Source organism: Nicotiana attenuata, unplaced genomic scaffold, assembly GCF_001879085.1.
Source record: "Nicotiana attenuata strain UT unplaced genomic scaffold, NIATTr2, whole genome shotgun sequence".
NCBI lineage: Eukaryota > Viridiplantae > Streptophyta > Magnoliopsida > Solanales > Solanaceae > Nicotiana > Nicotiana attenuata.
In genome coordinates this window covers 4,824-21,306 of record NW_017671049.1, presented here as the reverse complement: position 1 = coordinate 21,306, position 16,483 = coordinate 4,824, and the positions used below count along the sequence as shown (strand labels likewise).

At 36.9% G+C, this 16,483-nt stretch overlaps 1 protein-coding gene and 1 pseudogene across 2 annotated transcripts; both read right to left on the bottom strand.

The window, feature by feature from the left end:
- Positions 1-6,171: 6,171 nt before the first annotated feature.
- On the bottom strand, positions 6,172-15,835 carry LOC109205512 (annotated as a pseudogene).
- Positions 9,625-14,986, bottom strand: LOC109205513. 2 transcript variants are annotated; one of them, XM_019368227.1, is made up of 3 exons: positions 11,064-14,986; positions 10,890-10,989; positions 9,625-10,798 (listed from the first exon to the last, which is right to left on the bottom strand). In XM_019368227.1, exons 1-3 carry the CDS (start codon positions 11,303-11,305, stop codon positions 10,013-10,015), a joined length of 1,128 nt encoding a protein of 375 aa, XP_019223772.1. In that variant the 5' UTR covers positions 11,306-14,986; the 3' UTR covers positions 9,625-10,012. The 2 variants fall into 2 exon arrangements, 1 of the variants encoding a protein (XP_019223772.1); XR_002064688.1 differs by having other exon boundaries at positions 10,890-14,986.
- Positions 15,836-16,483: the final 648 nt, after the last annotated feature.

Genomic DNA, 16,483 nt, shown 5'->3' with positions numbered 1-16,483 from the left:
TGTTTACACAATTCAGAATGAAAGAAAATAAAGGTTGTAAAATATATATTTCATGCACGTAATGTAAAAATAATTATTTAAATAAAGGTATTTTTATAATATACATTATATATTCTTGAAAATTATGCTCCATTATGTTATTATGTTTCTACCAACTTTCCGATGACACAATATCACCGGAAAGCAGGGAGAATATCTGTATAGATTAAAATATGCTATGTTAATTCATGTATGGAATATATATAATATAATTGAGCCTAAGCACCAAGAGATTGTCTATCATGCAGTNTGTTCATACTGCCAAAGAAAGTGATTCAATTCATAGAGACCATATGTAGAAGATTCCTGTGGACTGGGAGTGCTGAACCTACCAGGAAAGCCCTGATAGCTTGGAACAGATTGTGCTTGCCAAAAGCAGCAGGGGGTTTGAACTTTATGGACATAGGACTATGGAATGAAGCAGCGATATGTAAATTGCTATGGAACATCTGCACAAGGAAAGAGAAGTTGTGGGTGCACTGGGTTCATACATATTATATAAAAGGGCAAGCTATGTGGGAGGTAAATGCAAAAAATGCTTCATGGGCCATGCAGCAAGTCTTCCAAGCAAAGAAATACTTTGATAGTGCTGGTTTAGAAGAAGAAGAGGTCAGGAAAATGCAAAATTTTTCAATTAAGAGGATGTACACAAAAATGCAGGGAGAATATCCAAAGGTAATGTGGAGAAGATTGGTATGCAACAATCAAGGGCAACCAAAGTGGACGTTTATATTAAGGCTAGTCATCCAACAAAGACTAGCGACCAAAGATAGATTGGTGAAATGGGGTGTCACGACCCAATCCCCACCCGGTCGTGATGGCGCCTCTCGTGAAGACAAGGCCAGCCAACAGAACAATCAACACTGCTTTTGACAATTTCTTAGCATAACAGGTTTAAACCATAGATGCTGATCAATCATAAGTGCGGAAATAAACGTAACATAACGGGAAAAAAAACCATCCCAAACTCAGCCCGATGATCGGAGTGTCACGAGTCACGAGCTACTACAGAGTTGATGAAAATACTACAAGTCTGGTAACATTGTCTGAAGATGAATAAAATATGCAGAAGATGAGGAAGAAACGGGGCTGTGGACGTCGACAGCTACCTCCTCTCTCCTAGTCTGCCTGGTCTGGAAGGAAATCAGCGCTCAGGTACGAACTCAGCTGTGCCTATCTCTGCACACATGGTGCAGGAAGTAATGTGACTACTCCGACCGAGTGAGTAATAAAATTAAATAACGACTGAGAACATAAAATCCCACAAGGGCACAAATAATGCTATCTCAAGCAGCAACATCAGATAAACAGTAGAAACCAGTGAAATATAGGAAGAAAATCTTTTTGAAAACAGTTAAAAATCAATCATACTCAACCAGTAAGTCAGCCATTGTTACCTGACCAAACGCGTATTACAGTGCCATTGTTACGACTGGTCAGTCATTGTTACCTGACTGGTCAGTCATTGTTACCTGACCAAACGCGTATAACAGTGCCATTGTTACCACTGGTTAGTCATTGTTACCTGACTGGTCAGTCATTGTTACCTGACCAAACGCGTATAACAGTGTCATTGTTACCACTGTTCAATATTTAATCACTCTAGATGGGTACCCGCGCTCACTGTGGGTGTGCAGACTCCGGAGGGGCTCCTACAGCCCAAGCGCTATCAACAAGTCCTGAAAGCCTGAATAGTATCAATACGAGGCCTGAAATCCTCCTCACCTCGCTCATCATGCCCTCACATAAGGCCCTCGGCCTCAATCAGTCCAGAAATAGTCAACAGCCCCTCGGGCAATAGTAAAGCAATAATACTCAGCTCAAACAATAGTTCAAATATCAGTTTAAAACTCCAAGTTTGAGTAAATATGGCTGAGTTCAAGAAAACGGTGTAAATCACATGGACTGAGTTCAAATAATATTTCAAACAGTGAGGAAAAACAGTGATGGTAGTTCATAAAGAGTTCAAACAGTCGGCAATAAGCCCCAAATATGGCAATAAGCCCAAATCATAGTGAAAACAACAAGTCATTGCTAATACGCGGTAAAATATCATCCGGACTGGACCAAGTCATAGTCCCCAATAGTAAATGACCCCGCGCTCGACATGGAACGCGTGTCTCATCTCAACATAGCACCAAGTTGTGCAAGTCCGGGGTTTTCAACACTCAGAACATCATTTAAAATCATTACTCACCTCTAGCCGGCTAAAGTCTAGCTCGCTATGCCTTTTCCCCTTGAATCGACCTCCTCGCGCATCGAATCTGATCAAAACCACAAGGAATACATCACAATAGGCTAATGGGTCATAACTCAATCGAAAAGACTCGAAAAATATCAAAAAATCACGAAGTTGGCAAAAATCGAGCCCCGGGCCACTTCTCGAAAAATTACGAAATTCACATCTCCGAATTACCTCGTCTCGCCACGAGTCTATACATATCAAAATCATCCAAAATCGGGGTCCATTTGACCCCTCAAATCCCTATTTTAAAACTCTCTTAAATTCAAGCCCTAAAACCACCATTTTTGACCTTTGATTCCTGATTATTTAGTCCAAATTCATGTTTTACACCATAAAATCAAGCTCTAAGTCCAAGAGTTCATACCTGATAAATAGCCCTCGAATCCTCTTCAAAAATCGCCTCAAAGCTCTCAAGGTTCGGAGTCCAAAATGTCACTCTTTCAAAAATTCAGCGAAGAAGATGTTCTCACTTAACCTGCCAGTTATTTCCGCTTCTGCGGATTAATTCCCGCTTTTCGCCTTTCGCTTATGCGGTCAATGTCCGCTCCTGCGGACCTTTTCACTTAAGGCGACTTTCCGCTTCTGCGATCCAACTTCGCATGTGCGGGACCGCTTAGCGACCCAATGTCCCACTTCTGCGAAACCTGACCTGGGCTCCTATTTCCGCTCCTGCGAAGCCTAGCTCGCTTCTGCGAGACCGCATCTGCGATTCTCCTTTCCGCAGATGCGGAAAACACCTGCGCAACCAAAAAACCTGCATTTTTTTCCAACTTCAAATTCCTTCCGTTAGCCACACCGAAATCACACCCCGAGGCCCCCGGGACCTCACCAAAGTTACCGAACACAATCTTAAAACATATTCAAACTTGTTCGCAATCCCCAAAAAACACGGTTCTAGCAACGCTAAAAACCATTAAATACATCGATTCAAGCCTAAGTTTCTTCAAAAACTTCCGCAATACGCATTCGATCAAAAACCCGACCAAACATCTCGTGATATGACCTGAAATTTTGCACACACATCCAAAAATACCTAACGGAAGCTAACTGAAACTCTCGGAAATTCCATGTTCCGACCCTGATCAAAACTCACCTACCAACCGGGAATAAATATACACAAAATTATCTAACTTCGCCAATTCAAGCCTAATTCTAATACACCGGACTCCAAAACCAATTCCCGATCACGGCTCCTAAGTCACAATCATCTCCCGAAGCAAACCGGAATCTCCGGAAATCACATCCAAATCCTTCTAACCAACTAGTCACTTCCTTGTTGACTTTCCAGAACAAGCTTTCCTTAGAGAGACTAAATGTCTCATCTCCTACCGAAGACCAAAACCGAATTCCAACTCGATTAACCTCAAATACCGATAATGTTTTTTTAAAGCATAGAGAAATTAATAGGGAAAAACGGGGCGGTATAAATCACGTGACGACGGGCCGGGTCGTCAACATGGGGCATTAATGTTGATCCATAGCTGCCCCTTGTGTAACAAGCAGAATGAAACAGTGAACCACTTGTTTCTTTGAATGCGAGGAAACAGGCAAAATAGGCGTGTGGATTACTGCAATGGCAAGGCCATTTCAGATAATGTTCGCAAAACTGGCAGACTGTGTATCGCACTGTGGAATGGTGCAGAAGGTAAGGAAGAGTGCAAGGGCTGAGATAATGTCGAATGGTGCTGGCAGCAAGGCAATCTACTATTGCTGCAAGAGGAGGAACTGGCAGTGTTTCAGAAGAAAAGAAGAAACTCCTAAGCAATACTTGAGGCTGATTATCCAGGAAATACATGTAGAGCAACAAGTTTCCAAAGTTGGCTAGTAGTGATTGAGCACTATTTAAGATTGGTTATCCAGAAATTTAGTATATTCAAACTGTTAGTAGAGTTAGATGAAATGTAGAATGAAAGTGCATAGGTACTCATATTCTGGGGACAAATGTCCAGAAAAAATGGGCTGTAACGCTAGAATGAAATGTAGCTCCAAGTATAGTTATGAGTTGTAAATATCGAGGCTTACATGAAATAAATTGATAATTTTCCAAAAAAAAATTATTTTTATTTAATAAATTATTTTTATATTAAGTGCATGGAATATTATATTTTACAACCTTTATTTTCTTTCATCTGAATTGATGTAAATAATTTTTTGAATTTTTTTTAGTTAATGACTAAAGTTATTATTACAAACAAATTGTTCTAATTAATTCTTACTTGCTCATTATTTTTTTATCCAGCATTATAGATTGGCTTAAATATTTTTTATTCTTTTTAATTATAAAATAATATTTATTTATTCTATAGGTAAGTCCATAAATAAATTAAAAAGAGAAAATCATAATATTAAAAGTTTCAAAAAATAAAAGAAGATAAATATTTATAACTTTAGAGGGTAAAATAGGTATGTTGGCAATCCAAAATTTAGAAAATCTAGTGGAGTGACCTTCAGAATACAATAGTCATAGTTTAGTGATTTTGTTGTTACAACCAAAAGAAAAGTGACATTAGGAGATAATTTGAGATAGTTGAGTGACCATTTGAGTAATTGACTCCCAATATTGGGATCTAAACTTGAAGGAATTACATGTCTCTTAAACCATTCAAAGTAGGGTGATCATCCTTTTGCTTCTTGCTTCCAAGTGTTAAATCAAAATAAGCAGTAAAGCTTCTATTTGAAGCAAATTCTACTTTACCTAACGTTGTAGTGTTAGTAGAGAGAGAGAATATAAGCAAATAACACACTCAAAAAAAAAAAAAAATCAGAATGCATAGTTAATCGTAGGAATGCACAATATTTTCTACTTTAAATCACTCATGCAAAGTAATATTTGGCAAAAGAGTTTACTTATTACTATGATATGACTGTTGTTGACCGTCTTTAGCAGTATAAAATTTCTCCCTTTCTCACATTGGAGATGATCTACCACTTTTTAAGGACTCCAGATCGAAGATGATTTTAACATAGGTAATCTGGAGCCAATGCCAGTTTAGGAGTAGTATGCCAATGTTTTCTTGCACAAGATGCAATCTCACATGTTTTTCAGGTGGATATATTGTATTCAATATTATCCGTCGTTTTTTTCACTTGTATACAAATCCAAGTAAGCATCAAGAGCCGAAATAGGAAAGTGATATAAAATGTTTGTATGGATTTTAAACAATACTTTTATGTGCTCACGGTTTAACATTGAAGTTTTTAGATTGACGATGTAAATACAGAAAGGGGAATACATAAGGGATAAGTAGAAACCATATCAAGTCATTCTAACATTCAAAAGAAGAATCTTATCAAAGGAAAAAATGGTAAGTAGAAAAGGAACTTTTTGGAGAATGGGAGAGCTTGGATTAGCCGTAAACCTACATGTCTTTTACTCGCTTACGTAAATACAGGGAAACAAGGAAAAATATTAATTTGTTAAAATATTGTGATAATTACCTCACTACAAAAAAAACAGCGTTTAGCGACGGCCGCATTCCGTCGCTAAATCAATGTTTTCTGTCGCTAAGCAGAATTAGCGACGGAGTAGCGACGACATATTTTTGTAGCAAAGTTTAGCGAGGGAAATATCCGTCGCTATATAGCTTGTTTCTGTCGCTATATTGATGCCTTTCGTCGCTGCAGTACATAATAAAATTCATCGTTTGTTCTTATAGCGACGAAATTTTCCGTCGCTAGCCGTGTTATAGCAAATTGTCCCTGCTTTTTGCAACAAAAACCTTTTGTTGCTAATTCGTCGCAAGATTTTATTTTACGCGATAATTTTAGCTACGGAATGTATCTGTCGCTGATTCATTTTTACTATATTATTGATTTTTTAAAATTCTTTTTATTTATTATTTTAAATGTACTCTGTTCAAACATATTGCATAAACTATTAAATACACTTAATAAAAAAGTCACTGATATTAATATAAATTCAACAAGGTCCAAAATATATAGAATAATTCATATAACAGTATCATTAAGTACAAAAATTCACAAGGACCAACAATAATGTCCAAACAAAATAAGCTAACTATGCTAGGCTGGAGAGTTACAGTCATCATCAGAACCCAATGCATGAACCTCATCAATGTTAGCAGCAGTAGAAGATGTTGGAACTGTAGGTGCCATATTAGTATTTGGCTGATGCGAGGGTAAGGAAACTAATTCCCGTACCCGCTCAACAATTACAGGAACTATATGATCTGTCAATGCAGGAATCAATCGCATCACTAACTCATCCAGATTCCATGTCGGTGTTGATTGAGCATTTGGAGGTGTTGTTGACGATGTAGCATCAGATCCAAAAGAGCCATGAAGATTTGGCCCGTAGTAGCATTTTGCTTGCGATCCAAGACCATATACTCTTCTTTTCGTTTCTCCTCCCGCGGCTTGATAATATGCTTTACACTGATCAATATCAGATTGAGTTTGTGTTTGTTGTTGCAATATCTCCTGATATTTTTTCTGTAGAAGAGTTAATAAGAACATTCAATTTACAAAATGAAAAAATATATGAAAGTAAAGTCAATTAAAAAGTTATCTTACATGTATGATTCGTGATTTCTCAACAAAAGATTTTCCATCATTACCATGTGTATGGACGTGCAAATGCAACTCACTTGGTGTTGGATCTCGACCCTTTTTAACCGCCTATACAAAAATTATTCAATTAAGAAGATAGAGAAACAAAAGGATATAGTTGGGCAATTAGGAACTAAAAGCTCTTCCCTTTATACCTCTCTACACAATGCATACTGAAAGAAGTAAGACAGATCATAAACATTTTCTAATTCTTTCTACTGGTCCAAGTCCTAAAGTCTAACCAAGACTTAACGTTAAATTCAGCTTAAACCACTGTGATTGTCAGCAAGAACACTACCATATTTGTTGGAAAGCTGTTAATTCCAAGCTATCTCCACACCTTCTCCCAAACAATAAAATTAATAAATGTAAAATGCAGCACTTGACCCCCAATTACACACACACACACACACAACATCTGCAGAATTTTGGTATGCAATTTTACGTAGTAAGTAGTAATACCAAAAATCAAAGATCCAGTCTTTTTATATTTTCCAAGAAGATTGAATCAATGAAAAGATGACAGCTTTGCTACAGAGTACAGAGGCAGTGAATTGAGTAAGAATCATGTGATCTTTTACTCACTGTCTCACCTCTCTCCTTTTCCAATTTTTCCCACTACTCACTACTGTAGTATTACTTACTAGTCTTTTTCTTGGGTAAAAATATCCTGAGTAAGATTTTTTCCAAGGCCTTATAAAAATATCTAAAAAAATAGCAATTTTTTTCCTGCCCACATACACTGAACACCCCAGATACTTGGTTGAAAATATTTTATGCTCCATTTCTATGATGTTTTCTACTCTTGCAGCTGCTTCAATAGGAGCATTGGGGTTAATGGCAACACATGACTTCTGCTTATTTACTAATTGGCCAGAGACTTTTTCATAAGTACTAAGAGTGTCCATGATCATCTTTCAAGAATTTCTGATACCACTGGAGAATAAGATTTTGTCATCAGCAAAAGCAAGATGACTAATAAGGTGCTTTCTTACTCATATGAAAACCTAAAAAACTACTAGAGTAATATAGCTTATTAAGTTTCCTTGAAAGAAATTCAGCACAAAGAATAAATAGAGAAGACGAAATAGGATCACCCTGTCTTAAACCTCTTTTTGATTTACCAATGTCTTGAATGATTTCCTAGGCTAGCAAAATATTTTTAGTTATAGCTCTCCCTTTTACGAACCCACTCTGATTACCACTGATCAGGTTAGGAAGTAATTTATTCAGCCTAGTGTTGAGAACCTTGGAAAAAATCTTACTCAGGACATTGCATAAGCTAACATGCCTTATATCAGTGAAATGTTTAGGAGAAGGCACTTTGGGAAGCATCAGGATATTTTTAAAAGGCCTTATATCAGTGTGGTTTGGGATTAAAACGGCCTTTACCACACAACTTGAATCAGTTGTACAAAACGAAGGAGGGCTAATTCTACTATAGGTAAGTAAATCATCACACAGAATCGTTTATTCTAGTGATAATTTTCAGAGGGATGCAACTGTTAACTTTCAACGCATTTGTGATTTAGAATGCAAACTGGAACAAAAGGAAACATTAGAACTCGAACCCAAGAAGAAGTCTTTAGCCAAAAAGGTCACTGGTTTTCAGGTATTTCTCTTTTCTAAATTTACTATTCTCAGGCTGCAATCTTGAGTTGCAGGAGATCTATATCTAAAAGCTGAACTTGTTCATGTCCAGTGGTAAAATCTTGAGGGAAAAGTTATAAATACACTTACAAGTCTCTTGCGATGCTCCCCAACACTGATAGAGCAACCTGTATGAGTCCCAGTGGCAATTTCGCTCCCACCACAATGATTTTTTGCATTTATTTCTGACTTTTCAACACACTTAGGATCTTTCCAAAGTCTCAACCAACTTTCCCACACATTATTTGGAATAGTTTCCGGTTGCACCATATTTGCTTTTAGTTTGCTAACAAAATCACTGTATCTTCTTGCTGCCCTACGCTCCCATTGGATCTGCACCGCACTATCAATTGAAGAATCCTAGTAGAAAGCCTTCTGAAATAATTTTATGAAGTAATAACATTAATAAGTTACATATAAAAGTTAATATACTTTCAAAATCTAATTGTGATGGATTATACCTTGAATTCTCCAAAATAAATTTTTTTTTAACTCATTTGAGACGTTTTTCTAGTTGAATCCATTAGGATCAAGTTCATTATTGAAAGACTTAGTTATAAACTCAGAGCATTCATATGAAGGCTCCAACCTGAACAAATTAGAAGACATTATTTAAAGGAATACCATGTACCAATAATAATATACTAAAAGTAATAGTACAAGTATGGACTAACCCTGTAGGAGAAATAGTAAGAAGCGTTCGCGGTCGGCGGGTACTGCTACACTCAGTTTCGCCTATTATGTTGCTTTGAGAAGATGTACCCTCACCTATTGTGTTGCTCTGATTAGGGGTATTTGGAGGTGGTTCCAAATTAATAGTTGGGGTACTACCATAGTCTGATGTTTGAATAGGTGGTGTACTACTAGGACCTAATATTTGAACTTGATTGATGTGAACCGGTCCACCTGAGAAACTCGTACCGCCTTGTTGAGGATTGATTGTGGGAATGGGAACAGTAGGCATATTTTCACGAGTAGAGAAATTACCCCTAACTGAAGATTTACCTACACGACCTGCGCTACCTCGACCTCTACCTCGAGGCATATTTCCAATTGCTCCTTTTTTTGGCCTGCAATGGGCTGCTCCAACTTAACCTGAGCAGTATAGTCTCTGAAAATTCAAGCAAGCAGAAGCTAAGTTAGTATGAAAGTTTATAAAATTCAAACAAGCAGAAGCTAAGTTACAGAAGCTAAGTTACATAAGCTAAGTTACTGAAAATTCAAACAAGCAGAAGCTAAGTTACTGAAAATTCAAACAAGCAGAAGCAAAGTTACAGAAGCTAAGCTAGTATGAAAGCTTATAAAATTCAATAGAATGCGGAGAGATACATGGTGACTAACTACATGCTACAAACGTGGTATTCGATTCACAACACAACGTAAGCTAGAAGTGTACTATACCATTTAGATTACTACAAATGTGGTATTCGATTCGATTCTCTATAGATCATACTACAAAATAGATACATGACTTATAACATACCACACAGATTACTAGAAAAACAAAATTCAATAAAAATATAGTAGTGCATTATCAACACAGTAGTCATCATCTGTTTCTTCTTCAAACTCTTCCTCATCATCCTCCTCATTTTCATCCTCAGTTTCATACTCGTCTTCTGAAGATTCTTCTTCGAACTCTTGATTCTCTATCAATAGTCCATCATTAATGGGTTCAACCATTTCAATTACATCCCCATTTGGATCATGTAAGATTATATTCTCATCAGTGGTGAAATTCATATCTATCAAATGGACTTCAACTTCTTCAACTTGGAATGGAAGAGTCGGTTCTGGAGTTGATGTTATTGCCTCATCAGGAAGTTCAATAACATCCCGAGGTTTAACTTTCAAAACAGCTACCCAATCATCCTTGTCCTTTTTCGTGCTAGGATAAGGCACATAACACACTTGAGTTGCTTGCATCGCAAGAATAAAAGGTTCGTACTTGTTAAAACGACGGCGATGGTTCACATCGACTAGTTTGTATTGGTTATGCTCTTTGACACCAACATTCACAGTTGGATCAAACCATTCACACTTGAATAACACAGTTTGCTTTAAAGGTTCTTTGCGGTATTCCAATTGTATAATCTCTTGTATCCGTCCATAATAGTCACCAACATTTGGATCCGAGATACAAACTCCACTATTAATTGTTGATCTTGCACTACCATGACATTCCGTGTGAAATTTGTATCCATTAACAAAATACACCGGATAACATTTTGCGCTTATTAATGGTCCATGAGCAAGACTACACAAGAATTGGTTCTCAATGTGGTTGCATCGAACCTATTTCAAAAAAATTATAAGACTTGGTTAAATATAACAAGCCAATTTAAGTACATAATTGCTTAAAAGATAATTATTTTTATAGTCTTACATATTCCTTGAACCATATAGCAAAACACGTTTCGAGACTCTCATTTATTTGATCCTGAGATAGGTTGGGTAATTCTTCTTGCAACCGTTGTATGTACATACTTCATTGCAACAAAATAAGTTAAATACGTACTCAAAATATATGGATATATTTATTATTATTAATAAATGATACCTTACAAACGGCTCAACCTCTACACAATTTAGTAGAATATAAGTTTGGGCTGCCTTGATTTCTTCGAGGGACAAACTTCTCTTTTTTCCTTCTCCCCATAGTCGGCCTGGATGAGTGAATATTGATAAATTTCCTTCAAGATCTTCCATAACACCACCATCATAATTACGGGCCACATTATGATTACGTGTCATGACATGAGGTTCAAAATAATGAGAAAACAATTTTGTTGATTCCATCATCAAGTATGCTTCGCAAATTGAACCCTCGACAAGTAAATGGATAGACCATTAAATTCATAAAGTCATGTGTATCATATTTGTCATAATAAGAGCATAAAAAGTTAATAACCTCTCAAAAGGATACATCCATCTATATTGTACAGGTCCAGCAATCCTTGCTTCATATGGCAGGTGTACAGGCACATGTTCCATTGAGTTAAAGAATCCAGGAGGAAATATACGCTCCAACTTACACAAGATCTGTGGGATGTCTGCCTCTAATCTCTCCATGTCCACCACTCGAAGAACAGTCGAGGTGAGATCCTTAAAAAATAAGCTCAATTCTGTAAGTGCTTGCCACACATTACTAGGAAGTAGCTCACGAAAGGCAATAGGCATTAATCGTTGCATGAACACATGGCAATCATGTCTTTTCATACCAAATAATTTATACTTGTCTGTGTCTAGGCACCTACTCAAATTCGAAACATACCCATCTGGAAACTTCACATTTTCCAACCAATTGAACAAGGCAATTTTTTGATTCTTCTCTATTGTATATGCAGCTTTGGGATAGCTTCCATCAATAGGATTCTTTGCCAATTGCGGTCGATCGCAATAGTTTACCATATCTTCACGTGCCTTTGGATTGTCTTTTGTTTTGCCATCAACGTTAAGAACTGTGTTAAATACATTATCAAAGACGTTCTTCTCAATATGCATGACATCGAGATTATGGCGGATCATGTTAGAGCTCCAATAAGGCAAATCCCAAAAGATGCTTCTCTTTTTCCATCCACAACACCGAGAAATTCTCCCATTAACTTCTTCTGCATCTAGCTCAGTTACTTTTCTCAGTCCCAACTCACAAATTTGGTTCAAGATTTACTCTCCTGTTCTAAGGGGCGGTGGTAGCCTTCTGACAGTCTGACCTTTACGAAAGTTTTTATTTTACGATCTCTCCTAAACGGATGATTTTGGTCAAGAAACATTCTATGACTATCAAACCAAGTTGTTTTCCCACCATGACAAAATCTGAAGGATTGTGCTTCCTCCATACAATAAGGACATGCTAAGTTACCGACAGTACTCCATCCAGATAACATAGAATATGCTGGAAAGTCATTGATTGTCCACATCAAAGCAGCCCTTAATTGAAAATTTTGTTTTTTTGAGATGTCAAATGCTTCTACACTCGTCTCCCACAACAAGGTCAATTCCTTTATTAAAGGTTGTAGATAAACATCAATTTTTTGTTTAGGGTTGTTTGGCCCTGGAACAATGACAGTTAAGAACATGTACGCCTCTTTCATACACATCCCTGGAGGCAAATTGTATGGAGTGACAATCACTGGCCATGAAGAGTATTTCCTCCCTGAATGACCAAAGGGCTGAAAACCATCAGTACATAATCCCAACCTCACATTTCTTGGTTCAGCAGCAAAAAAGGGATGAGTTTCGTTGAAGTGCTTCCAAGCCTTCGAGTCTGATGGATGACGCATGACGCCCTCCTCTTGTATGTGCTCATGATGCCATCTCATATCAGCAGTTGTAGCATGAGATGCATATAATCTCCGCAATCTAGGAATCAAAGGAAAATAATACATTTTTTTTGTAAGGGAATAATTTCCTCTTACGAGAACCGACACGACGTTTGTACCTCTGGTGACCACAAAACTTGCAAGATGTGAGGTCCTCATCTTCACCCCAATACAACATACATCCAGAATTACAACAATCAATCTTTTCAACGGGCAAACCCAAGCTACGCACTAGCTTCTTGGTCTCATAATAGTTATCAAGCATTGTGTTATCTTCTGGTAAAGCCTCTTTCAACAATTGCATCATTTGGTTATAACCTCTTTGTAATAAAGTATTCTCCATTTTAATATTTAGCATCCTGGAAACTACTGCGAGTTGAGAGAGGGAAGAACCAGGGTATAATTTTGCGTCAGCGGCCTGTAGCAAATCATAAAACCTTTGGCACTCAAGATTTGGCTCCTCCTCCATTGAAGGATTAGGCTCCGCGTCCATTGAAGGTTCATAAGAATGAGACGACTCAGGTTCAGTATTATTATAAGGCTGCCCGTTCAAACCATGGCCAAAATTGGGTCCAGCTGCATCCAAGACCATTTGTCGATATGGATTCTCATATCCCGATTCAGGTTGAGAGCCACCATGCAAATCACCACTAGAAGACATCTCACCGGTCACATTTTTTTCTCCTTGATACTTCCAAAGAAAATAGTTCTCCACAAATCCATACTGATAAAGATGCAATTTAACAGTTTCAACATCCATGTATTTAATGTTGTGACATTTTTTACATGGACATCTAACATTGTCACCACTCATGCGATTGCGCTGAGAACAAGCAAACTGGAGAAACGTGTTCACACCAGTTATGAAACTTGAATTAATACCTCCTCGGCCATCCAACCTTTTGTACATCCAATCACGCTCTGGATTGTCCATGTTTCTATTTAATATTAAGATAAACAAGACCTTAGAGTTCTTTATTAATAAGACATCAGAATGCTTTCTAAAATGAATAACAAGTTGACATCAGAATAAGCTGAGAATTACTAACACCCCAATCTTGGAATGAAAACAAATCTTGGAATGCTCAGTTCCTTTCTTTGACCAAAATAAGAATCCTAAAGACAAATGAAATGCTATATATTGAGGAACATAATCTTTATGAAAGGGAAATAATGAACAGAAGGGCAAAAAAAAATTTCCTGATAATAAACCAGTAAAATTAGAATGAGAATAAAAGAAGACTGATATGCATTTAGAAAAGCAGTACTATAGCATTGGCCATATAGCATTGACCCTTAAACAGTTACAGTTTTCTGATTTCATTTGCAAAGAAAACTGATATGCATTTAGAAAAGCAGTACTTAGAGTAAATCAAAATAAACTCAAAAATTGTTTGGTGAAAGCAGGCATGCAGCTTTGCAATCACATTCTAGTAGAACTCTTACATATAGATCATATAACAGCAATAACAAGGGTCTATTGTATCAATAAAGTATTTACAGCTGAAAAGCTGACAGTGATAGCCAAAATGGAGAGAATGGATCACATAATAATGTACTAACCATAACAATAGCAATATCACAATAAATTCCACAAAGAAATGTAAAAAAGATCAAAACTTTAACCATTCCCGCAATAGCAAAAACAAGCACCAAACAGATGAAACAGAGCAAAGGAATGGTAACTCCGCTCCCAGCACTTTCATCAGTATACATATACTATTCAAGAAAGGAGAAGGGGTAATAATACCATCCAAGAAAGGAAAAGAAAGAAAGAAAGGGAGGGTAATAATACCATCCAAGAAAGGAGAAAGCAACAGGCAAGACTAACAAACATCATGAGCAACCTATACATATCGACAACTTTCAGCAATATATATATACTATCCATCTACCCCACTTTCAGTTATACTGCTGGCCACTTTCAGAACCCTTATGGCCTAAAACAAAATCCAGAAACAGGGACAGAACAGAGAAGGCACACCCTTATGACGTGCGACATATGGCACTCGTCTATTCAAATGCTAATAATACTAGGTGCGGACATTCAGACAAAGGTAGACATTTATTTATTTTATCTGTATGGGAACTGTCATAATTTATTTAGTCCGTGAAACTGGTTAACAGCTACTAGAAAGAAAATGCAGACTCAGTTTAATAGAAAAGTTACCAAAATTGAGCCTTCCTTGTAGTCCAAAACGGAGCAACACCAAGATCTGAAAATTCAATAGCACACTATCCAAAAGAACATAGCCTGTAGTTGATACCTACCAACACCAAAGCTACAGTAACAATAACAAATTACATTCAATGAAAGCAAGAATAGAGAAAAAATTACCAAAATTGAACAAAATAAAGCGCACACCACAGACAACTTGGAACTAAAATTGAGAAATTTGAAAGAAAAAAAAACCTCAATTACAGATGCATGGGGCGCGCAACATTTACCAACCAAGTACGAAGAAGACATTTAAACAAATACTTCAATAATGATAAACCTCGGAAGCCCCCAAAAAAACACCACTGAGATCCATAAAAACCAACTTTGAAGGAGAAGGTACAGTACAAATACTTTTGATTTACGAAAAAAAAAAAAGGAGCAGCGAAATTGGTACCAAAGCGACGATTAACTCACAAAACTTACAGCAGGTTGAGGGACTTGCTTTGATGATTCAAAATAATCAAGCATTGGCCTTACAATTGCAGGAAGGAAAAGCCCTGAAAGTTGACAATACAAGAAATGTAAGACCAGCTTGAAGAATTTCAGAGTTCCGAAGCAAAAATCTTGCAATTTTGAAAGTTTCCTTCTATTTTTCAGACATTAACCCTAGATTCACACCTAATTTTTTGCATTTAAAGAAAAAAAACTCACATTGTTGAAGAGTATTGAGAGTGAGAGTCTGTGATAGAGAGGAGAGGAAGTGGGCGTCTTGCCCTAATTGTATTGGGAGTCTGATAGAGAAGAGTGTGCGTGTTATCCTAATTTAATTTACAAAAAGTTAGCGACGGAATTGGCGAAGGATAGAATTTCTGTTGCTAATAATAACTAATGCAAATTTATTTAATGGAACTAGTTTTTTTAGCGACGGACGTAATGTTTGTCGCTAATAATATCAAATGATATTTTATTTTAAAAAAACTAACGACGGAATATTTTGTCGCAATTAACTTTGGAATGTCTTGATAAGTAAAAGGACTTCAGCGACGGATTTTTTTGATGATAAATCCGTCGCTATGTTTTAATAATTTTGTCGCGTCCTTTTCATCTCTAATATTGTAGGTAAAATAAAGGCGCTACCATTTAGCGCCAATTTTAGTGACGAATATTAGTGTTTGTCGCTATTCCGTCGCTATATTCTATACGAATTCTATTTGTAGCTTATTTGGCGACAAATTACAAAATGTGTCGCTAATCCGTCGTTATTTAGGTACGGAATATCTCTTGTCGCTAAATTTCGTCGCTAAACGCTATTTTTTTTGTAGTGCTACAGTATAGACGATTTCGCTTCTTGTTGCTTAATATTTTAAAAGGTTCGTCCAAGACTAGCTCCTGGGCGAGGCATTTGCAATATGTCTTGAGGCGGCTCAAGTGTAGGGCTTAATTTGTGAGGCTTACATATATATATATATATATATATATATATATATATATATATAT